This window comes from Styela clava, chromosome 4 (assembly GCF_964204865.1).
Source record: "Styela clava chromosome 4, kaStyClav1.hap1.2, whole genome shotgun sequence".
Taxonomy (NCBI): Eukaryota; Metazoa; Chordata; class Ascidiacea; order Stolidobranchia; family Styelidae; genus Styela; species Styela clava.
Genome location: NC_135253.1, coordinates 12,062,726 through 12,089,104, shown reverse-complemented (window position 1 = coordinate 12,089,104; position 26,379 = coordinate 12,062,726). Strand labels below are relative to the sequence as shown.

At 37.4% G+C, this 26,379-nt stretch overlaps 2 protein-coding genes across 2 annotated transcripts; both read left to right on the top strand.

Moving 5' to 3' along the window:
- The first annotated feature begins 178 nt into the window (after nt 1-178).
- On the top strand, nt 179-26,375 carry LOC120326990 (elongator complex protein 2-like). Its single transcript, XM_078111653.1, has 2 exons — nt 179-197; nt 23,147-26,375. The coding sequence occupies exon 2, from the start codon at nt 23,167-23,169 to the stop codon at nt 25,636-25,638; it is 2,472 nt and encodes an 823-aa protein (XP_077967779.1). The 5' UTR covers nt 179-197; nt 23,147-23,166; the 3' UTR covers nt 25,639-26,375.
- LOC120326202 (uncharacterized) lies at nt 11,633-16,798 on the top strand. The gene is made up of 7 exons (XM_039392446.2): nt 11,633-11,952; nt 12,364-12,469; nt 14,997-15,125; nt 15,406-15,494; nt 15,600-15,777; nt 15,962-16,039; nt 16,219-16,798. The coding sequence occupies exons 1-7, from the start codon at nt 11,853-11,855 to the stop codon at nt 16,259-16,261; spliced, it is 723 nt and encodes a 240-aa protein (XP_039248380.2). The 5' UTR covers nt 11,633-11,852; the 3' UTR covers nt 16,262-16,798.
- Nucleotides 26,376-26,379: the final 4 nt, after the last annotated feature.

Sequence of the window (26,379 nt, the reverse complement as noted above, 5' to 3'; positions counted from 1 at the left end):
CCTCGCCGTCGTTGGGTGGTTCACGTAACCGCTGGTCGGTTACGGCTTCCTCCACCACCAAGTCCATGCTTCCGAAAACAAACAATACAGTAAAAACTAATCCCATACCCGACTTGGAATGGTAACCGGACGAGAGGCCGTGGTTCGCCATATGGATAAGCCGTCTTATCGGCTTTCCTCTCCCCCGGGATAAATATGTAAATCCTATCCTATCCTAATTGGAAAATGCTGCTTAACTGCTCAGACACTCGTGCGATGCCGGTACGGTACCGTCTGACCGTACCGGTACCCATGCAATCACTCGTGAAAGAATGGGAGATACGGATAGTCTCGTAGAATGTAGTCTACTGAAACACTCTCTGCGCCTGCCCCATACCGTACAGCCGTAACGTACCGATCCAGACAAATGATAAATCGCCCGTGCTCAACCATTTATTTCAATCCATACCTCGACTCACTATATTCTACTAGGATCTATATTCTACGAGACTATCCGTATCTCCCATTCTTTCATGAGTGATTGTATGGCTACCGGTACGGTCAGACGCAAAGCGACTATAACCGACTACCGGTATTTGGTAAGACGGTACCGGCATCGCGAGTGTCCAGACAACTGAGTAGTTAAGCAGCAATCTCCAATTAAATTACCTTATACACGTAAAAACAAATTTTCCGAATTTTCGTATTCAATTCTATATGCTTTTATCATTATTATAAATATATTACTTCTTGTTGAACTTGTAGCATGGAGAATTTATAGAACATTTTCATATTGAATATTGCTCAAGAAAATCAGTAGTGAGTTTGAAACCCAGGGAATACATTTGTGCGCGTAGGATTATGCCTGACAACGTTGGTCCCAAGCAGAAGCAAATTTTCTAAAAATAAAAACGCGTGACAACGATGGGCCACGAGGCGGACCATCGTTGTCAACCTTTTTATTTTCTTTTTATTCAATTTTTTTTTTTTAATTTTTTTTTTTTTTTTGTTTTTTTTTTCGTTTTTATTTATTTTTTTTTAATTTTAATTTTTTTTTTTCATTTTTTTTAAATTATTTTTCTGTTTTTTTACAACAATTTTTTTATTTTCGGTTTTTTATTTTATTTTTTATTTTTATTTTCAATTTTACGCGTGACAACGATGGGCCACCATAGAGATGCGATAATGACACGTTGTTGGACTATTTTGGCATCAACTCGATCTGTAAATATCGTCTGTAATCTTTGCTATTCGATAAACAACATTGCCGAAGTTGGAATATTTCATCAGAATGATTACCTTTATCTTTGATTTTTTGGTTTGTACTTATAAATTCGATTCGTGTTTACAAAACAAAGATGTGTGTTTCATGTAACAGACGCATTTCAGTATATCAAGGAAATAAGAATCGTATTTCGACGTTAATCATTTGTATACTCACAAGTAATTTTCATTACAAAACTTTATTACAGCAAACATGCTGTGCTTTCAGTAAATATAAATAAACAACGAAACTTTATTCAAAATTTGCGATGTTGTGATATTTACCAAACGTTTGGATATCTTAACCAATGAAGTACCGTAATCTATCTTGACTGCAACTTGGTGTTTATTTTCTGAAAAAACAATCGATACTGCAAGAGGGCGTCAACTAGTCCATAGTGTTTCTTTTTGTTCAATATCTCGAGTTATTTTAGCCTGAAAATCCCTATTTACGCCCTTCAAAAGTTGGATTTAGACAAAAAATCATTGAAGTTTGGAAATATTTAACTTGGATTATCATACATTGATTTCCATACGTTGGGTCTTTCGTTAACGGAATTTTAGCCCAAAATGGGTAATTTGCCATGGTAACATATTGGGACCAAGGCGCTATCTATTATGATGAGCGGAGAAATACCAAAATATTCGCTGAATATATTATAGAACAAATCTGCCTGATTTGATAGCAATTTCGATTTTAGACGGTATTTCAAAATTCATGAACAGTTGATAGTTGGTTGCGAATTTTCAATTCACAACAAAACTCATAATACTGTATAGTGTTATTATTTTGAACACGGATTGGCCATATGGATCGTTTTGCTAAAACGTTGTTGTTGTTAGTTATTCTGTTTTTGAGGGAACATTTTTGGTGAAAATCGCTTTTTTCAAAAATAATTGACTAATTAATTTCAAATCTGCAGTTCTTGAAGATGGATATATATAGTCGCCAGAAGGTTATCACTTCATTTTTTTCCTCAAATTTCTGAGTCCTGGCAGATCCGATATTTCAGGTAAATTTTCGCTGTTTTACATTTATTCATGTGGACAGGGATTTTGTTCCATCAAGGGTAACCTCCTATACGTCAATGCTGTTCTTGATTTGGATTTTGAGATTTCGGTGCTCTGAAAGTGGTGGTGGCCTAGCCTTAAAAGACTCACAGCGAGCAACGCATTACGAACAGTGATGCTACCATTCCCTCTCCAGTGCTTAGCCACATTTCCATGTGAGTCGCACAGGCTATCATTACTGCGGTTAGTTATTGGACCCTATAGTGTCCATATGTTTAAGCATTGTTATATATATAGCATTTATATATTTTGAAGTCACCTTTTCAAGTAATGAGTACTAACTGTCTCTGACGTAAATTTGTTAACAGAATAATGCCAGAATTGAAAACAGAATAAAATAATAAACAGAATTAAGCTAAAAAATTAAAGTTGAAACAATACTAAAAAAGGAGGCATTTAACATTTGTACAGCGGATGATTAAGTCGTGACTAAATTATAACTCACTTTCCCAAAATACGGTATTTATTATAAAGAATGAAATCGTTCCAATACGCCGATAAATACAAGATTATGACATTTTAACGATACACAATAGCACAGTGGCAATAAAGTAATATTAAAATGTCCACAATGAATGAAATTGTAATAAATGAAATTGAGTATTACACTCTTCTCCCCCCGGGTGGAAATGTCCATAATGTTAGGGGTTTGGAAAGGGATGATGGTACCTGCAATACACACCCAATATAAGATGGTTAGTTGTCTCCCTCCCCCAGGGGCAAGTTTTATAGGGAAGGTTATCACTTTATTTATAAAACTGAATGTGGGGTGATATATTGCACCATAGTTGAGCCAGTTAGTTAGAAGTCTGTCACTCAAAAAGCAAATCATGGATCAGAGACATCACTCTTTCATATTTCCTTGAGACCAGGCTTATTATATGGCTGTAGTCTTGCAAGGGCTCGTGGAATCTTTGGCTTTCCAAGATCTAGCAATTTAGCTTTTGGTCTATTCTTGTTTGTAGAATCTTGAGAGGTGAAATCCAACGTTCTTGAACTTGTGGGATTTGGTATCCTCCTTGGTGTATCAGAAAGATCGTCCGGAACAGACTTATCCATCGGTGTCCTAGCATTTTGTCGCATCTGTACTTCATCCATATGTTTTGAATTCTGTCTAGGAGGCCTATTGACAAGTCCCGATATCTGGCCTCGTATGAAATTCAACAGGCCTCATGGCTACCAAAGTTGGGTCAACTGCCACGCCTCCTGTGGGTGACTTCCTGAATGGGATGAATTTCCTTAAATGCTGTCGATTACGGATTGTTACGCTACCAGATCCATCTATTTTTACAACATATATCACTGGTGAAATTGTCGTACTTCAACTATTGTACCAGTTCTCTCCCATTTCTTTGGGTGGTTGCCCATCAAGTTCTGAAGGTAGACATGATCCCCAACTTGAAGAGGTGGCAATAGCCGGGTGTGAGGCTCCCAATCCCACGTGTTCCCTGAAATGCTTCCGGGCAAGAGCTTTTTCACGATGGCCCATTAGCTCCTTCCAAGTCTCATGAGGTGAGTACCTGCCTAGGGGAATTGGGATCAAGTCACGTATAGGTCGGCCAGATATGATTAAGGCAGGCAGGCTCTTGTTTGTCTCTGGGTCAATGGAGTTTCTATATAACAGCATGACGCGATGGAACTTGTCAACATCCAGGGAGCCCGATGGGCCAACATTGTCTGCTAACATTCGCTTGACTGTTTTGACTTCTAATTCCGCCCTGCAAATTGCATGAGGGTTCGCGACTGACGTGATCTTGTGTCGGACTCCCCATGATTTGAGAAATTCACGTGTTATCCCAGAGGTGAATCGAGGGCCTCCATCAGACGTCATTTTTTTCTGGTATTCCAAATGGTTCTCTTAGCCGCTTGACTAAGCCACGAGCACCAGATTCGGATCGGAATACCATCGGCCAGTTAGAGTATCCTGTCGACAATGACCACATAATCTTTGCCACGATATGTGAAATAGTCACTGCAAATCTTCTGGAATGCGGAAGTCGGTGGAGTTATGCCCGTAGGAGGTTGCATGGCGTTGGACTTTGCAATACGATGACAATGACCACAATTGTCTCTGTGATATGTCAATTGATATATTTGGCCAGTAGACAGAATCAACAGCTCTGGCCCGCATAGCGCTGACTCCTTGGTGAACAATGTCAGAATTTGTTCACGCGTGTTACGGGAATGATGATTCTATGTCCCATCAGTATAACACCATCAACTACGCTCAAACTGTCTGCAAATTTATGAAATGAGCGGACCTCTGCTGGTACGCATCTGCAATCCTCTGGGAATCCATCTTGTATATGCTCAATCAGCATTTTGGAGACTACCGGAGGCAGTCTCTTCTCGCACCATGTCCCAACTGGCGAACTGAATTGATGGTTGTGGCAGCAGCACAACAGAGAGATGTATCATTGACCATGTCGGTATCGACTGTGTCTTGACTTACGCTTAACAGGGTTGTGCGACGGACTCACCACGACTGCAGAATTCTTTGAGTTTTTCCGGTTCACCTGACAATGTCACTTTTGCCAACAAGGTGTCGTGAGGCAGCATCAGGTCCCAAATTTTTCTTGCCGGCTACATGCACAATGGGAAATTTGAATGGCAACGTTTTCACGTTCAAGTTCAATAGTCTTCTGTTACTAATATCAGCCAGCGATCGATCGTTGAGAACCTGGACCAACGGTTTGTGGTCAGTTGCAACTATTAGATCTTCGCACCCCAAAATGTAGTAACGTGTCTGATGTAGTGCATATGCCACAGCTAGGGCCTCCCCTTAAATCGGAGCGTACCTGCTCTCAGCTGGATGTGTGAACCGGCTCCCCACCAAGCACAATTTCCAGCTGTCAGGGTAACATGCAGGTGTGCGAGCTTTGCAATAGCAATACTTCTGCATCATGAAGAACCCAATTCCATCAATTGACCAATCTGTAGCCAGGCATGTTGGCCTGCCAGGATTGAACTGTCTAACTCCGCCCATCATTCCTCTGATGATACTATCTTTTAACTGACGGAAGAGGTTGTCTAGTTCCGCAATCCACGTGAATTTCACTGATGGCTTCAGTAAGTTGCTGAATGGTTTCATTTGTCTGGCCATTGCAAACGCGTAAGCTCCTTGATTTACCAATCCAAACCACGCTGCAGCCCCAGTGATATCCTTGGGAATTTCCTAATTGCATCCAAGAATTTTGCACTAGGACGAATATTCGTCGGAGTAATTGTTGGTCCAGCAAAATCAACGGTCTTCTGTGCAAATTAAAATTTTTTAGGGTTGAGGGTAATGCCATTGCGAGCACATAGGTCGAGCCACCGACATGCCTGGAAAAATGAATCCTCTATTGAAAACGTCCACATGCATGTATCATCGACACATTTGACTTTGTTTGAGAAGTCTGGTATGATTGCGTCGTACCGCTGGTCATATCCACACGCCAGGAAACCCTGTGGTGCAACTTTATACCGGAAACGACCCCATGGCGTTTTGGTAGTAATATGACGATCCTTTTCTCGGATTGGCACATAGCGGTAACCGCTCCATGCGTTGGTGATCGTTTTGATAGTTCCTTGAGGTGCACGGTCTGCTAAGTGGAAGGGTGTGGGAACATGATGAGTCTGTCGAACGGAGGCACGATTTTGTGGTTGGAGGTCAACTGTACGTCGCGGGGATCCGTCTGCCTTAACAGTCACCACCATGCGTGACCACCATGTGATAGGGGTGTTTGTGCTAACCCATTCCAACACACCAATACGCACATCTCTCTCCAGATCTGACTTGACCTTCTCTTGCCAATGAACAGGTACCAAAGCAAGTTTGTGGACTGCCACTGGTTTCGCACTCGGGTCTACGTGTAAGTGTAATGGCTCACAATTCATTAATGGAAGGGGTTGATGTTCACATACATTAGAAGTAGTAGAACCGTAGTAATTGATTAGCCATTCCTTCAGGGCATCAACATCCTCACTTGTGGCTGAGAGTATGAGAGGAATTGCTGACCATAAGATCTTAGCAGACTCAAACACTTTTCAGAGTCTGACCATCTGGAATATTCAGAACCAACATTTGCAGGCTTCCGCTCAAACCATCTAGGGCAGTGGTGCACAACTCAAATGAGGATACGTGCCAAATTTTCAAAATAATGTTGTGGCGTGCCACGCACAGTTGTGGTATTGTAAATTAACTCATGCAAAACAAACAAATTTCAATAATAATACATAATAACGGATATCTATTTATTGAAACAATTTAATGTCCTGAAAACTGCTGATTTTGATATAAACGTGATATTTTAATGTTTATCATAAATATTTTTTTTTACAAAACCGTTCGCGTGCCACGTTTGAGCGTTTAGCGAGCCAAATTTGGCACGCGTGTCCCGTGTTGTGAACCCCTGTTCTAGGGGTTTTGGTCTAACTTTTCAACTAACCCACCCTATGCCCCTGACCCTAAATATTGAATAAACCACCAAAAGATTTTCAGTTTTAAAAGATGCATATTTTGCAGGTTGCGGGGCTGAGAATTCATCGGTGGTTCAGTTCACACATAATAAGAAGTTGATTGAAAAGCAGCGATCACTCAAAGAAATATGTGGCAATGTGCATGTGATAGAACCTAAATTGCCTCTTTACCCTCACTAAGAACCACTCCCAAAGCCTCAAAAAACATCAATACCACTATTAACATTACTCGATATTCAATATTTAATCACATTAATAATTAAAATAATAATTTGTATTTCTATGGATTATTGGAAAAAAACTTGGGTACTCCAGAAGTACGTGTACCAAGATGCGGACAATGGAACATCGTATGTGTACCAGGTTAGGTTTAGGTCATAACTTTAGGTACAAATACTACAAAACTCACTTGGTTAGTCTCCGAACATGTAATAGAACGGAGATAAGAAAAATTGGAAATGGCCTAACCCTAAAGTGGTATACACACTACGTTCCGATGTCCTCAATTCTCAGTACTCATACTTCAGGAGTACAGAAACTTGACTGTAATCACATATATCTTAATCTTCGTTTTAACTGCTGTTTTTTTTTTAATTGTTTTCGTATTCTACGAATCCTATTGTCCATATTGTTGTTATTATTTTGGCTGCAGTACTTTGCTTATACATGTGCTCTAATTTTTTTGACTTTCTCTAATACTTTCTCAAGTAGTGTTGTTACATCTTGACATTCAGTTACACTGATTAATACATTGAGGTATTCGCTCATGAATGATTTGGAAATGTTTTCTTCTTTATCAAGTGTCAGATGTTCAATGATGTGATGATGGAAATAAATTTCAGCTGCTTGCATGTATTGAAATAGCCATTCCAATGTTCCCCATAAGCCTGTTTTGTTGTGAAATCTTTTCTTTCTGTCACTTTCGTAAGCGTAATTTTTTTAACAATATGAGTTTATGACTAGCTGAAATTCCTTCACTGTGATAAATTTTTGTAATAACATATCCTGCTATGTTATCTAAAATTTCGATTTCTTCGACTGTGAGATTAGATTGGTGGTTAATAGGATAACAATGAATGAAATGTAATAAACAGAATGTGTTCATGCAGTGCGACCCTTGTATAACTATTGACTCTTGGTTTGATTCAATTTCTTGAGCAGAGTCCTTGTGCTTCTGCCTTCTGGCTTGCATTGTGAGCAGAAATTGCTGCTTTACCTATGGGTTCCAGATTAATGTCACATTCACGAAAGCTGCAGTGCACAAATCACTGGCCCTTCGTTTGGTTTGACGCCGCTGAATTCTTTCTCATAGTCATCCCGGCAAATGTTTTTACGTTTACTCAATTTATATCTTATGAAGTTCCAGATCTAAACCAAATTCAAAGTTTAATTTACCGGTATATTCATTCATGTTCATGTATTCATTCATTCAAGGACACATGTCAAAATAAGGACGTTTGTTAAAAATAAGGACAAAGGCCTTTAAAATAAGGACAAATCTTAGAAATAAGGACGTTAAGGCAGCCCTGATTATAGGTCAAGTTGAGAAAGAAACTTCTGTAAAAGGTACAATAGGCCTACTTGAGATAGAGTGAGACCAAAACGCTATGCTGCTAAGTTTTTTTATATATAAGGTGCAATGAATTCATTTTCGTCACCACTTTACCTACATCTGACTGACATTTTTTGCAATGCAATTTTTTGCAATCTAAGATTTTTGATGCCTTGCTTTCTTTCGACAAGAAAGTTGTCACATCATCCTGGTAATTTGCAAGACAGACAGTGTCTTCATTTTCACAATTATGTGTTCATTTTGATCAAATTCTCCACTTCCTTCAGCAAATATTTCGATCAGTCATCAACGAACAGGGGAGTTTGCGAGCTCTGATGCAGGAGCGTCGTCGTCGTTTAGCACCTTGTCTGAACCTACCGACCGTGACGCCCGCCACTTGGAGGTGCAACATCGCCTTTGTTTGTTTATTATACGGCGAGAGGAGTTGGACATCTAGTAGTAGTACAGTATATATTTACGATCAAACCACAAGACGCCGAAAATCGACGACTTCCTGACATTGTTACGTAACAAAACGATTTGAGCAGAACTAACATCAACGTTATAAGATGTGCATTAATTGTTTTGCACTGCAGCTTTGGTTTGCGGCTTAAATTTCTAAATTCTAACCGCTTGGGCCGCTTTGCGCTGTGGGCCTTCCCGCGACCGCGGGGGTTGCGGGGTGGATGCTACGCCACTGCCTCTCACCAAGTTGTCCTTGATAATCTCGTTGCTATAGTCAAATGTGTGATCACAACCAGCTTGTTTACATTTTGCTATATAATTCCATAATGCAGCTTGCCCTCGAAGATTGGCCAGAAAGATGCGAACGCTAGTTCCAGGTGATTGAGTCCTCTTGCTCAATTTTATCCTGTGAACAAGCGTGCATTCGTCATTCACAGCAAGGCGCTTAATTGTCTCTCCTCAGTACCTGGTCGCAGCAATGAAAGGGATCATATTATCTGTGATACACATCCCAATCTTATACATATCCCATTGTCTTTTGAAAGCAGACCACTCTTCTGGGTCGCACCGCGTATATAATATGGGGGAATCCAACTTGAGCGTCGGAGTAGGTGTTGCTGCCGTCGGTGGGCCGTCCTGCCATGTAGTTGGAAAGCGGCGGTTAGGGCATCCGCTAAAGCTGCATCCAAGTCCTGTGACATCCATTCACGCCCATCAACTGGGCACTCTACTCTCGGCATTGTTGATTTTCAATGAATAAAATGTTGTAAGATGACGAAATATTTAATCCACAAATGGTTCCATCATAAATGATAGCTCATTTTCCTAAAATACGGTATTTATTATAAAGGATGATGGTACCTGCAATATAAACACATAATATAAGAAGGTTAGTTAGTGACCACATTGCGAGCTTGTTTCGCACTGCTGTTTCCATGGTTACCTAGACTGCGGTGCTTGGAATCGACATTCTTTTGTCGAAACGGTGACTGCTTGATATATACTAGGTCGCCTTGACGTAGGCCTACGTTGTTTTTTTAAACAACATATTTATTCGTTTTATTCTATGTATTATATTCTGTTAGACTGTCCCAACGATGCCGCCGTTCGACAACTAGAATTGGTTTTCGGCTTCTTCTTTCACCCTGAAGTACTTACTATTTTTATAATTTTCTTCGAATTTGTGTATGTATACTTCGTATTTTCAGTATGGTGAAGATTTACTGATTACCATCCTGTGTTCAATAACAAGAGAGCAATAGTCAAATATATTGATACGAAATTCGCGCACCGGTACATGTGAGGCCATAGCTGAGCACTGAGTTTTCTGCAAGGATCGATGGTCAGCGTGAAGAATAATGTGTTTTGAATAAGTCACAAAAACTGCGTTCTTGAATTAAAATAAAAATTCTGTGTAAATATACATGTATATGGAAAATTGAGAAAAAAAATCTTCTAGTGACTTCTTTCATCTTTGGACACTGGTCCAATAATTGCGGAGATAAGCAATTTTCCCAACAATGAAAGCAAAAAAAAATTGTACATTTCGTGTCCAATAAAAATGAAACAAGAGAGCTGTGCTCAAATATATGGACACGTCACAAAGTGTCGCTATTTTTTTTATTCTGACACATAAAAAAACGAATCTATTGAAGTCCACAAAAATTTTTGAAATAAGTAAAAGTAATAGCCTTCTGGCAAAAAAATCAATCTTTAACCACTGAAAATTTCAAAGCAATTGGTCCAGTATTTGAAGAGAAAAGCGATTCCATCATGACGAAAGAGAAGAATAATACTAATAACAAGAACAACAACATAATATTGAAACGATCGTTATGTACACTGACGAGCCCGATAAGCTGAGTCAATCGACTACGACCCTTTCGGTGGCAACTTAGTCATGCTTGCTGCTGTGTATGTGAAGTTTTGATTATTCTACGAATCCATGTTGGTGCTGCTCAATAGCAGCAACTCTCGGTTATACATAGCCAGGTCTATTTCATGTTTACTTTGCAGTAATATATAAAACACAGTTACAGTATTATTCATCACTAGTCATGAAAAAATACACATGCATAACCATATAGCGGTAACCAATCATTGTATATATATCTTAAATTTACCATTTTTGATTGTATTTACCATTATGAGTTATGCTTGCGCTGACTTACTGCGCCATATCGGCGCCTTCTGGTAGCGTAGCCTTATTTTGAGGTATCGCAGTGGTCGAATCAAAGGTCTAAGTTCAGAGTACAATGATCTACACAACACAAAAATTTAGATTTCATAAATACTATATAAATATATCAACAGCGCTTAAAGGTAATTGTAGCTTTTGCTACATCTGTAGTAGCTCACAGGGATTACAAAGCTTGTGAAAAACTCTATGGATAATTGGGAGTATATATCTTCACATTATATATCGAGTTATCTCATCATCTTTGAGGTTACATAGTTTTTCGTTGATCCGATATCTGCGTATTTACTAATACTTACTAAAGTATATAGTATATCTGTCAAATAAAAATTGGTGATGTCATGATTCTCATGAACTTGTTTCCGACAGTCACTATCGGTCAAAAATTCGCCGTCACACAGCCAGCGGGCAGAACATCGCGTTATGGAAACACGTCGATTTTATGCGGCAAAAACTTGTTATCAGTAGGTTATATATACAGGACTTCTGCCGTACAAAATAGTTTATTTATATGTATATATAGGAATTTCATCTTGATAACTTGTTGCTAATCTACGAAAGGTGTTTTTTTAAAATGTTACGTAAAATTCGAAAACTGACCAGCCGAATTTTAATTTAACTAAATCACATCAAATACCTTATTTCACAGTTCAAATCAAAGATATAACGTTCTGATATTAGTTATAGTAAAAATAAACAGTTATTTTCAATGACTATGACTGATTATAACAAGCATACAATGCTAGTGTCAAATTAGGAAGGTTAGAATAAACAGAATAGGAGTTTTCAACGACTTATTACGAGATTTATTCATCGCAATTAATCCATTTCTAAGGTCATTTCAGTATAAGGATACTTTAACTCATGGCTGGAACAAATTTCGAGTTAGTCATCATCAGTTTGATTTTGGTCTTCAATATACATTTATCTTTGTGTGAAAGTCAGGAAGTTGCACCAACTAATGGTAAGTTCAGTTGGCGCATTTTCTCATAGCGCGAAGTTTTAGCAGTGAGGCGCTATATTCATATATATAATAGGAATATTGAAGGTTTGCAATTCTAATCTATCACCGAGTTTACATTTCAAACCAAATACTTGATGGCTCTAACATATATTAAGCACAAACAGTGCTCCCGTGCATAAAACAGACACACGCACAAAAACATAAGAAGCAATCAATATTTGTCAAAAACAAACTAAAAACATCAATTTATACGCTAAGTCGGGTTAGGTGACAATTTTAGGGACATTTATGGATTTGAATCACTACTGCAAAGAGTTGATTTCAGTTCTCTAAACTAAAATTACATTATAATAATTGTGCATGCGTTACATTGTTTATAACAAGTTATATAGAATTCATTGACATTTACAGCCCCCGGCGAATTCTCCAGTTATACCCAACAAGGATTCAGCATACCTGATTTTAGTGGAACGTATGGTATTCCAGGAATTGTTGAATTGTCGTACTCTTTAAAATCGTGAGTACCAATGTTTGACGAGTTTCGAATTGATATGGGAAAATAGTCACATCACCCCACAGTTGTTTTGAAACAATGTCATAATCAGTTTGTAACTTATAAAACGTTGCTGTATCGATTTGACATGGAAAAAAAATCAATTTTTCTTAATTTTGAGATATTTTTTGTACATATATATTAGGCTTGCACGTAATTTACGGATTTACGGAATTACGTAATTATTTGGAGTTACGGAAGGGAAGTTACGAATTACGTAAAGTCGTAATTATTGCATTGAAACGAGCTTTCTTCAAAGCAGTCAATTTCGTCGATTGCGAAAAATGAAAGCTCAACAAGTAGAAGAAGTTAGAGTTCCGGTATTCGCAGCCGTTTTTCTCCCTCTTGTTACGTAGGTGAAGGAAGGCATGACGTGTTGCCATTTACTAACCTATTATCAACTTATCTGGCGTGGCCAATGTAAATTATTAACGTAGTTGATGGGGGAAGAACTGAGTAGGGCCGTTTGACGCCAACACACCTGGTTTTAACTTCTCCCGCAACTTAATTAACCATAGATAAGGGATAGAATTGCGTTGAGACCGATTGACGCCAACACACCTGGTTTCAATTTCTCTCGCATCTTATCTAGCATGGCCATGCCCAATGTACATAATAACCGTAGATTGGGGGAAGAATTGTGTTAAGACCGATGGACGCTAACACGCCCGGTTTCAACTTCTTCGGGTGAAATGACTAATGAACGCAGGAGATCAATCTATCAAGCATGGTCTATTAAACATTTGTATCCATTTTACTTTTATTTATTATTTACTTGTTCCAGTTTTCCGTTACTTATGGTATATATGTTCCGTTTCTATTTTATAGTCACGCGTTTGAATAGTGGGAATTCCTCACCAAGTGTGGATTAGCATTGCCTAACCATTCTTTATTGTTAATATCAACACTTGATATATGAACATGGAATATCATATTGTTTTTGGCTGTTTCATTTCAGACTTGGGGTATAAACAGGAAAATATCCATAACCTTTCAACACGACGATCTTGTGAAATTTAACGGAGAGCTTTCGCGACGAATTGGAACCAAATAAGCGAAAAGAGCGATTGATCACTCGCGCCAATACCTCGCCGTGATAATTAATGTCACGCTTATCAAATAGCAATATGACGACAAAAGAGAGATTGCGTAATGAACCAAAACGACGGATTCCTCGCGGACCGTTGAAAATTTAACTGCTATCGTATATAATTAAATATGAGCCCGTGTGTTTATTCTGTGCGAGATCCATTTTCTATTACAAAATCTTGATGTTCTGTTAACGGTTTTATCGTTATATATCAGTCCGGACTTGGCCTTGCTCTTGATGTTTTTCACAATTCCTCTCAATATTTCGGCCATATATGATTAACTGTCTTACCAAATGCGGCAACTTATTTTGACTTATCGTCGACTTGAATACCATCGGCACTCGACCAAACTTTTGTCAATCTTGGCCGATAGGATCGCCGACTTGAGTTAGCAAATAAATGTTGTGAGTGTAAAATAAATGTCACAAAATGCATTGTTTTGCGATATAACTTTGTATTTTCGGAGAAGGCATGTCATATAAGTTCGGTATTTAAATTATACGCAAATAAATAATATTTGATCTAAATTTATCGCAAATAATGTTATAAACATTCAGTCCGAGAAATGATTGAATGTAAAATGAAGCATAGTAATCGGAATATCGTCAATAAGTCGACATCAATAATTATTATTATAAAAAAGCTAACAAGGCAGTAATGTCGGATAATGCAGAAAACGCTGCAAAAACAAGTCTTCGTCGCGAGGAAATCGCAAGTATAATCAAATGAGAGAATACGCTCGTCGTTGGTTAATAAATTAGAAACCCGTAATTTTTATTCAGTACTAAGGTGGTTTTAAAAAACTATCGGTTCCATAAATATCCGTATACCAGTGTCGGTAATAATAAAACAAAATTGATCGCATAAAAATGGGACGGTTAATTTGCGAAGGTGATAAAGAAAAACCAAAGCTAACACAAAAGATAAAAATCAGAATAAAATTAATTTGAATTCACTCCTTGATAGTTGTCTTTAACATCTGTCGCCGGCGTGTAGTACTGCCAAGAATAGGAAAACCCAATTTCAATGTCCCATTCGGAAAAAAAGTGGATTCAATGGGTTGTTACGATAGGTTTAAATGCGTGGAAAAATATCGCAATTACGGGGTCATTACGTAATTGATTTTGCCGTAATTACGGAATTGATTTTTGTCAATTACGTGCAAGCCTAATATATATATATATATATATATTTATTCAATATCAATAAAATTGTATTTCAATAGCAAAAATACCTTGACTACTGTCCAGACAATACTTTCAAAAACATACCGAATTTCGAAATTGCCAAAAAAGTACTTCTAAAAAACTTGATTATTTCGATATCAATATAGTATCGAATTCCAGTGTTGTTAAAGCTAAGCAAATTAGTTTATGGAATCTTTTTCATTTCACTTACAGAAATCGAGTTATTGATCTCAAATTGAACGTTGGAACACTCAAAAATGATAAAGAAAGTGGTTTTGTTAAGCTCAATACTATTGATGCTGGAGGATTTATCATTGGACAGTTTGGTACTGAAATGGAAATGTAAGTTTTCTTGATTTGAATTAATATAGTTTCATGCCATCCATCGATTAAGTTATTCTTTGGTGTGTGTATTGACAGAGTATGGGACTGTAAAAGACATTAAAGTACTCCGTTATGTTTACCAATATGTTTTGCTCCTCCTTCATTGTGAAATAAACGAATAAAAAAATTGATTGATTACTCTGACATCTAGTCAAGTTCAGCTGGTCATTGGACAACAGACTTTTATAATATAACATTCCTTTCATTTCATATTATTTTTATCAATCTCAAATTGAAGTACGGGAAACGACTTCGAGGCAACTATCAACATTAACGGAGGATACACCCTCAACATCACAGATATGGTGATGAACCAAACACTCGAAAGTAAGAAAAACTTTAATGGAAAGATCTGATTTCAAGCTTTCATCGCATACAAAATTGAAATTGACGCGGTTATTTTTAAAATACGTATATCTATTTGAACTGCAGTATTACCTGGACTTAAGCTGTTATTGAGGGAGTGTTCTGTTGATGCTGAGAGTGTGGTGTTGAAAATTGTGGACACAGAGCAGGACCTTCCGGATGTTTTTTTAGAATCTCTATTCTCTTGGTTATCCCGCGCTCTCAAGGACGACTTGGAAGATGTGGTTTGCCTTGCTGCAGAAGCGTATGTTAATTTGTATATTTTTTCTTTTATATTTCTGATTAACCAAACATAAGATTGAACTTAAAATCATTGATGGCCAGATATTTTATCGCTCTGATACAATTTATATACATCATGTGAGATGTGATTGCCTCATCCTGATTTCGAATCGTCATTTTATACATGGCTTTGTTTTTTATTGAAGGGAAACAAAAAAGGGAATTGATTCGGCAATCATTCGTTCGATATTATTCAATGCAAATGTGGCAAAACAACAAGGAAGGTATGTGACGCAATTAATCATCGTGTTAACCCCCTAGTTATCATTAGTATATATTATGCGTATCTTGGATATTTGTCTTCATCGTTCTAAAATATAGGGCCCAATCATTAATAATGTTGATTGTTATCTTGAAGTTTATTGCATTGATTTTCGCTAATAATATTATACACTATATTCAGCGACGTCTTGAACTTTCCTCCGACACAGCCCAAGACAATATGATTGGCAATGGTAATAAAAGAACAAACCACGAAGCTAAGCTGCAATAATTCTAATGATTGGAGCGATTATGTTGAATTGATTGATTAGTTGAATTGTAGTGTACCTTTTGTGTTGTAGTTAATTTTTTTTACATATATATACTATTAATCAAAGCCTGTGGTATTAGATCTCATCACGTAATATAGGATTTTTATAGTTGACCAGGAAATAGGATTGGTGGTAAAACGACTTAATCATGAGACAACATCTACCTGTACGGGTGGATACCAGTCTATGCCAAGTACAAGAATGGATATTCAGTTTGAAAGTGATTGGGGGAGCTATATTGGCAAAAAAAATTACATTCGCGGAGTACTTAGATTCAAAATAAAAATTTACACGTGAAAGTATCAGAGCATTGCTCTGCTTATGAATATTAAACTTCAACCTAACAATAATATATATCTAATTTTTTTGTCTGTTCGTACTGAAATACAGTTTTCCATGTTATGCCAGAACGATGTTTAAAAAGTGAAATACAAATTATTTGCTCGGAAAGTGACTCCAAATCTTCAAGTGCGGGGATTAAACAGGTTGTTCATAGAATGAGAAAAATAATATATTTATGATAAAGTGTATGTTCTGAGTGCAATTAAACACCTCTAAATAATAACATCATTGCATTGCACAATATATATATATATATAATATGCAGAGATGCATACTTTCTTCCAGTGGCGGCGCGTCAATAGGGCCAAGTTGTTTTTTCGGTATAATAGAAAATATTCGAAAAATACCTCAATATCGGTTGCACAGACTGTCTACACTAGCCATATTCTCCCGACATGGGTCATTTTTCGCTCGCAAAGCCTTCGCCGAACGTCGACGGGGCGACGCCGATTTTGCCCCGGTTGCTCATTGTATATCGTATTCTCTCTTTTATCTTCCACTCGCCGCGTTTGTCTCGTTTGTTTTCTGTTTCTTTTACTAAATCATCGGGGCTAGCCCCGAAATTATGACGACACAATGCCGACGTTTCTTACAACGTGTTGACATATTCACGCATTCCCTCTCGTTCGTTGGTTGCTTGAAGAGTTGATAGTTTCTTCGTTTTCGTCGCTTGTTTCGCTATTTGAATCAGTTAGAGACCTTTAGTCCATTTGCTTTCGATTTTCCACATTCCTTTTGAGCTCCTCACTTCTTTCCGGCTTCGCATTTCTTAGCCTTAGACCTCATAATGAATAAGGTTGATGCACTACTTCGCACTCCGTTTTCGCAGCTGCCGCTGGAACAAAAATTAGAGGTACAACGTCTTGGGCCTTATCAACCAAAAATTGTTCACTGGAACAATCCCATGACGGAGGAAAGCGTCGGCGTAAATTCTGCGCAGAAACTTGGTATAAAAAACACGAATGGTTGTGTTACAGCGAGGACAAAAATGCACTTTTTTGTTTTTATTGCCTACTTTTTGCTACCGCCCGTGACTCACGTTGGTGTAAATTTGGTTTTAGAGATCTTAAACATCTTTCCGAGTGTGCCAGGGATCATCAATCTTCTATGGAGCATCTGGACAATGCAGTAAAATACCGAACCAGTTACCGTGTTCAAGTTTATATAAAAGAAGATTTTCCTCATGCGCATTTTTTACAATGTTATGCACACCAATTTAACCTCGTTATTAAAAATATGTGTGTTGATACCCCTCTCGTCCGTATATTTTTTGCAAATGTTTCGGGGTTTTTCTCCATTTTTTTCCGTTTTGCCGAAGCGCTCTGACCTCCCTCGCCAGATATGTAGCCGCCGTCTCCCAGCTTGTGCACCAACACGTTGGAACTTCCAATCACGCGTGGTGCAGGGCGTGTCCGAAATTAGGTCTGAGCTCATTGAGTGTTTCAATGGCATTCAGAGCTCTCCGGTTTGGGACGAACGCTCTGTGAGGGAGGCGGCAGGTCTAAAGCGTCTGCTAGAAGATGGTGAGTTTTCATTTTTTCTCGCTTTTTTCTCCACAATATTCTATCACGTGGATGTATTATACGGCGCATTGCAGTCAAGGCTAATGGACGGAGCGTCTGTGCAGTCGTGTATTTCAGCCTTCTGCGATGCTGTATCTCGTATCCGGGAAACAATAAAATACGACGACACATGGAGTGCTTCTTTACGCCGCGGGCAAACAACGCAGCGTTTGATTTTGTCTGCAAAGGAATGCTGTGACATTCTGGCGAATCAAATAGGCGATCGTCTGCGCACTGAACACCTTGCCGCGTTCTCTTTGATAAACCCCAAAAATTTTTCAAAATTTGCACGTCAATTTCCCATCCATTTGTTGGCTACTGTCTCCAAATTTTACCCCATGATAAACGTGGGTAAATTGGAAAATGAATTGCGATGTATATACACCAATCAAACTTTTTTGCACATCACATCAACTTGCGCGCTCTATGGGTTCCTCACAGATAACACTCTAGTAACTACCTTTGCGGCGTCTGCAAAATTTCTGGACATCATTTTGACGACGCCTATTTTTTCCGCCGACGCAGAGCGAACATTCAGCACGCTGAAGCGTATTAAAACGTATCTCAGAAACGCAATGAAGCAAGATAGATTGAATTCCTTGGCTGTTTTATCTATTCACAGAGACGTTATTTCTGGGATGCATGACTTTAATCAGCGCGTTATTGAGCATTTTGCTTCCAAGAAACCGCGGCGTGTTGCATATATGTTCAAGCAGTAGAAGTCTAGCAGCATATATATCTATGAGTGAGCGACGCATGTCCTTATCTTTGCATTACCTTTCCTTTCTTCATAGTAACGTTTTAAACCTTATTTTAGGTTTTGTCTGCTTTCCCGAAGTTTCTGTTAATATGTCATTGTATTTATCTGGGTAAATATTGCCTTTCCTTTTGAAAGAGGTTTCAGAATAAACTATGTCTATATTTATTAATCCCTTGACTTGGACCGGTTTTAAAGACACTTTCTTATCGTTAAAAATTGTCGCTTTTGCCGATTGGTTGTTACCGATGGAATGGTTTTTATACTCATAAAATGATGGGAGAACTTACAGCGCTCATCCTGTCCCCGTAGATGGGGGTGACTTGGTCCCGCAGTAGCTTGCCCCGGTTGTCAAAATGACCACGCGCCGCCACTGCTTTTTTCTGATCTCATGCAAATGAAGCGCCGTGATCCATGCGTGATTAGTAAAATCGGACTGAAAGTTAGTGGGATTGATCTGACGATCAACATTCGATGTCTCAAAGAAGCTTTCGTAAGTCGTACATTTGGCGGCGAATCTTGAGTGACTTAAATTTCTGCCGGTAAGACCCAAATCTAAAAACGTGAAATGGAAGTCTCCGACCGATAATTGATGTTTCACCCATCCTTGACCTATACACATACATTGCCATATTTCCCATGTTCATTTTGAGAGTCCTTTTGCGAGTTGGCGCTTATAGCATGGTTAACAAGTATCATAGCCATCATGAAAATTATTTGACTACCTGTCATTTAAAAGAAATGACAGCTAATTTGAACCTAGTTTATCATAACGTTATCGGGTCTACTCTATTTATTTACAATAAAGCTCTTCGAAAGACAAAATGACCATTGATTTGATTAATTTATACCTAAATTTCAAAAACACTACTTAAAACTGACGAATTGCTAATAAAGCAAAGAACACGAGCTGATATTAGAACTCTGTATGAGTGAAAGAAGTGTCTGAGCAATTGTTAAAATTTTCATTGTTACGTCCCTATGAACCTACTTTCTTGTTTACTTCGTGAATCGTGACATTGCTTGGCTAATCCGCAAGATAAAAAAAAAAGTGACGTAACAATGCCCTTTCGCATCAGCTCAGACACTTTTCTCACTCTGACCAATGGGCTCATTGCTCTGACAGATTTTCAAGCGTGGTCGTGAACATTACCTCGTTTTCGTGTTTTCAAACTCTATTTGTTAGTTTTCAGTTGTGTTTCGGAAACTTAAACATAAATCAGATAATTCAATGAATACTCTGTCTTCCTAGGAAATATAATTTAATTGCAGTAATGAAAAATTAGTGTAGAAATAGCTGTGATAGATTAGGCTAAAATTCTTTACCTGTACTTTTAAAAAACATATTGTTGTATGCGATTAAATATAATGATGGTTTGAAGCACATACCACATTTTACAGGCGCCAACTCACAAAAGCACTTTCACACGAAATAAAGTAAAGAAAGAATTTTTCTGGGGTCAAAAGGTCAGGGAAAGGAGCATAGACATCTGGCCAATATTATTAAAACGAGTGACCAATGCTCAAATATAGGAACACGAATGCCGAAGAAAAGTAGTATGGAAACGCAATCTGTCACAGTACACTACCAGTACCGCAATCCCTACGACTAACGCGAAACTTTATTGTATGCCTTTTCAGGTTCGTAAACATGTAGGCTAGACTTAAAGAATAAGGGCAAAAGGTCAACTCTTCTTCTTCTTCACCTCTGCCTTTCTTCAATTATTAGTGCGCCATCAGTTAATGGTACATCAAAGATTGCGTAGCGAACTAAAATATGGATTTAAAGAATAGTGAGTTAACAAAGTAGCTGCGTAGATTCGTTCATAAATTACAACACATTACTTGGTAAATGGTCGAATCTTTAGTTTACTGACAAATTTGATGAGCGGTTGAAGTCTAGAAAAGGTTTCTTCCCAGGTTCGTGTGGAGTAATGACTTTTTTTATGGAAACGTATATCCAGATGAAATGTATATTATAAACATTCAGTCAAAATGTTTGGAAGATACTCTCTACTATTGGCATATTTTCAGGATCCAAATATAACGGTTGCAAATCATTTGCATAAATAACTGTGGTTCAAGAAAAAAAAGTATTTTCATGGAAAAATGTTATATATGTATATATATATAGGGCCTCGGTTTTTATGCATTATGCAAAATATTATCCAATGTGAAATATATTGCTACAAATACGGTAAACTGTCACAAGGGCGTTGCCAACGTAGTGTTTCAAATAGGTTCTGTTCACTGTGTTTAATAAGATCAGAAGATCCAAGATTCAGAATTTGTTATTTATTGAAAACGGCAAATCAAAATTTTAAATAGCAGGAGTATCAGACACAAATGAAAAGCAGACGACCTCTATTCCAACGGCCGAAGAAGAGAGCAAAATATAATTTTTTTTCTCGCACGTGTAACGGCTGGACGGAGTCTCATAATGCAGATTCGAATGTTACCACAATACTCAGACCCCAATAACTCCGACGACGGATTAAGTCTATGGAAAGTTTTTTGGACACGTAGTGGACATAACGATCGTTTCAATATTATGTTGTTGTTGTTCTTGTTGTTCTTTGACACGTTTTTAAAAAGTCGCTTTTCTCTTCGAATACTGGACCAATTGCTTTGAAATTTTTAGTGGTTAAAGATAAAAATTTTCTCCAGAAGGCTATTACTTTTTTTTTCGCTATGACGTCATCAAAATTATGTGACTCTACGTGTCCATATATTTGAGCATAGCTCTCTTGTTTCAATATATCATTGGATATCTGTGGCTGCTTGTAACTGGCCTTGTTCGAAGCGAAAGGCTCCTAAAAAGTGCCCCGCCCTCGCAATAAATGAATTAATAACTACTATCACGGACCATAATGTCCGTGTTAATGTTGTGTATTTATGTTTATATCCTTTATTCAATTCTGCCTTGTCGAGGCCACACAAGCGCCCGATTTCATCTATCTCGGTAGGTTGTTTTGAAGGCAAGATTAGAGTGAAATGCACGCACGAATAGAGTGAAATAGTGTTGAACAAGACGTATGAACCTGTTTCTAACTGCAAATGTCGTGAAAACGCTTTTTGAATGAAAAAAAAATGTTGAAAATTTGTTTTGAAATAGGTACCGTATGTATCCATATTGTGATCAAAGCTGACATTCGTCTAATTTGTTTCGCAAGCCAGTTTCTTTCAATTCTTTATACGTGGTGGCAATATAGAGCAGCTTTAGTACCGGCACTTTCTAGGACGGAGAGTAACTCGGTAACATGCGTACCGGGGTATCTTTAGTAGTCGCCAAAACTGATTCGATAGCGGCGCGCAGATCTAAATACGAAATCGAATCCAGATCCAGAATAAGTTTGACTTTCAGACATGGAATTTTAAGGGCAAAAAAAGACGGAACGTTACTGAAGTCTACGTATTGTATTTTGTGATTACCATAAATTAAAACGGGCTACGGATATTTGACAAAAAAGAGTTGCACCGCCAACGAATTTTTAAATGCGTCTGCTACGGTACCGGTACCGGTACTGTTGGCAGCTTATGAGCTCGGAGTTAAAAATAAATTTTAGTTACGGTAACTTTACTGACCGGGTTGTTCGTGAAGATCATCTGATCAACATAAATATGCTATTCGATCACTGCTTGGCAATACTATCCTATCCTAATACGGTACTATAATTACAGAATTAATGTACGGTGAATAAGTACTACTGTACTAGGCTAGATAAAGATAAAATCAAGTCTGTAGTCACAATCCAGCTGAATATTTTATAAAACTGTGAAGTGTTACTGTGTTAGGTTTTGTTCAATCCTAGTTCTTTGAAAATAAAGCATATACAGTCACTTAGTAATGTTGTATGTAATGTATGTCTGTAATCTAGTGTTTTCTGCAAGGCCCTATTCTGTCATTGTATGACAGTTTCTCATCTATGTTACACAAGCTTGTTCAATACAAACTTGGCAGCTTGGGCTTATAGATTTTTTTATGTACTTCTTGGATTAAACTTATAAGTATAAAGAATAAGACACTTCATCTTAGAGTAAGGTTAGTTGTGAATAATAAAAACATAGTCACAGAATAATACTGTAATAAAGGTTCTATTGCTGTATTGTGTAATTTATCTTGGTTTCTTTATTTAGATTTATAGTTAACACCCAACATGGAGCAGGGCGAAGAACCTCCACATTGTGTGGTCAAATTAGAACATATTGCTGGATGTACAAATAAAACTCCAGGTTGTTTATCGTGGGGAGATAATGATTTGGTCGCAATGGGTTCAAGCAATTCTGTTGTAATCAGCAAAAAAATGATAAAAGAAGGAACACAAACATTTCGAAGTGCGATAAAGACTCTAAATCAACATACTGGAAAAGTTATTTGTGTTAAATGGATGCATGAATTGAAATCTACTAATATACAATCTGAAACATCTTATCTATTATCTGGCTCTACTGATAAGACTATTATAGTTTGGGAAATATCATTTTGTTCAAAGTTGAAACAGTATATTTACAATTATTGTGTATCATTGAAAGGCCATACATCGACTGTTACAAGTCTTGATGGTATGTTCTTCAATTATGAAAATCAAGAATCAAAAAAGAGTATTATTGTATCAACAGGTGTCGATTCAACAATTCTTATTTGGGGAAATTTAGAATCCACTAATCCTAAAGATTTCAAGCTAATTCAAAAAATTGATTTGAATCGTTCTCTAGCTTTGGCAATTTCCTTGAATGTATTACCAAACCAAACCCCAATACTCGCTTGTGGGCTAGATAGTTCGCGAATAGATTTGTATTGTATGAATCAACAAGGTGATGGGGATTTATTTTCACCTGTATTATCGCTTACTGGTCATGAAGATTGGGTCCGAGGCCTTGATTTTCTTACTATTGAAAATGGAGATCTAATGTTAGCATCATGCTCTCAAGATGGCTTTGTTCGATTATGGAAAATTAAAAGGAAAATTGATGAAGAAGTTACGGATGTTTTAAAAATACGAGAATTGGCGTTTGTTTCATTTTCTCAAAATCATGAACAAACGTATGTAGTTCATTTGGAAGCTGTATTAGCTGGTCACGAAGGATGGGTTTACAGTGTGCAGTGGAATAAAAATGACATGGGTAGGATAAGACTTTTGTCATCTTCAATGGACAAATCAATTATATTATGGGAGGTTGATGATGAAAGTGGCATTTGGATTGAAAAGTCTCGTTTTGGAGAAGTTGGTGGGAACACTTTGGGCTTTTATGGGGCAGTGTTTAATCGCTCTGGGATCCAATTTATGGCACATAGTTATAACGGTGCGCTCCATCTTTGGGAAGAAATTTTAAATGAGGGACAAAGCAGTCGTTGGAACACTGGTGTTGTTATGTCAGGACATTGTAATCATGTGCTAGATATTTCATGGGAACCAAAACATGGCCGTTACTTTGTGAGTACCAGTTTGGATCAAACCACCAGACTTTTTGCTCTTTGGAAAAAAGGTGGACAGGATTCTTGGCATGAAATTGCGAGGCCTCAGATTCATGGTTATGATATGCAATGCATATCAATGGTTAACAGTTGTAGTTTCATTTCAGGTGCAGATGAAAAAGTTCTACGGGTATTCGAAGCTCCACAAAACTTTCTTCAAAATTTGGAAACTTTGACTGGAACTAAATTGGAAATATCTCATAAAGTTCTTGAAGGTGCAACTATTCCTGCACTGGGCCTTTCCAACAAAGCAGTTATGAGTAATGAAATTTCAACTACGAATGAAAAGTCTAGAGGAGAAATGTTTATTGAAAATCAATTTAAAAGTCTCGTACTTCAACAACCTCCATCTGAAGAACATCTGCTACAAAACTCACTTTGGCCAGAAACAAATAAATTGTATTGGCATGTTTATGAGATATTCTGTGTTGCTTGTGATTCTTCTGGAGCTCTTGTAGCATCAGCAGCAAAGTCAGCTACACCCCAGCATGCTACTATTGTTTTGTGGAGTACCAAATCTTGGAAAGAAGTAGCACAATTACAGGGTCATACATTGACTGTTACACAAATGGAATTCAGCAACAATAGCAAGTATTTGTTGTCTGTTTCAAGGGATAGAACTTGGATGTTGCATAAAATTACTAGCGATCAGAGTAATGGTTATTCTGTTTCTATATTTGCGAAGTCAGAAAAATCAACGTGTCATGCTAGAATAATATGGTCTGCATCGTGGACGCATGATGATAAATTCTTCTGTACAGGATCTAGAGATAAAAAGATAATGTTTTGGAAAGTAAATGAATTAGAAAATCAAGTTGAGGAAACTTCTAAAAAGAACTCGGTCACCAGAATTCTGTTTACAGCTGTTGCAGAAGCAGTCACTGCTGTTGCTTTTGGAAATTGTTTTACAAGCCAGACAAAATATCAACTTGCTATAGGAAAAGAAAGTGGATTATTAGAACTATATTTGTTCAATGGTGCTTATAATGAATATGAATGTGCTTTGTTGTATAAGTTGAGTATCTATGACTCACATTCAGCTGCAGTGAAGAGAATTCGCTGGAGGCCGATTGGTGATGGATCGCTTGGCCAGTGTATTGCAACCTGTGGTGAAGATAATTTGATTAAAGTTTTTTCTATCAATACATTGTAATAAGAGATGTTGAAGGAATTTGTATAAATAAAACTTTGCTAAAGCAATTTGAAAAATGTTCCCCAAAATTTCTGATGACCATAGGTACCTAATGTTTTTAAAACTTGAGTACTAGGTTATGTTATTTTTGCTCTAAAATCATAGTTTGTGGTAATTTGGCATGCACATTTAGGTGCAAAAAAAATTCAATTATATTAGGAATTCACTAGTATCTTAAATATAAATTTTCATAGATTTGGATATATATATATGTCCCACTTTTAACATTATTAGCAGATTATCAGTACAACATAGGTAAATTTTATCTGCCATTTTAATGTAAATTTCATGGGTATACGAAAGCAATCGAAATGTTTTATGACACAAAATGTAGTGGTTTTAGATTTATTGTTAGTCTAACAACATTTGCTTGGCCAATTAAAATTTGCCAAGATTTTTAAAAAATATAATGTTACCGGTAGTTACTGCCTCCTACATTAAAGCTTGTTTGAATTGCTTGCAACAATGCAATACTAGCAATATACACCTCCAAATTTTTTAATATCTGGCTCTGATGCTGTATGATGTGGTTTACCTCGATTCATAATAAAAATTTACGCATGAGACTGTGAATTTCAGTTCACGGTCTTTGTTCACTTGTGTACATGAACTATAATTTGGTTCACTTATAATGTTGGATTGGAATTCCTATGGTTTACACACCCATTCATAAACTTTGTGTCTTCATTCCTTTTTCAGTTA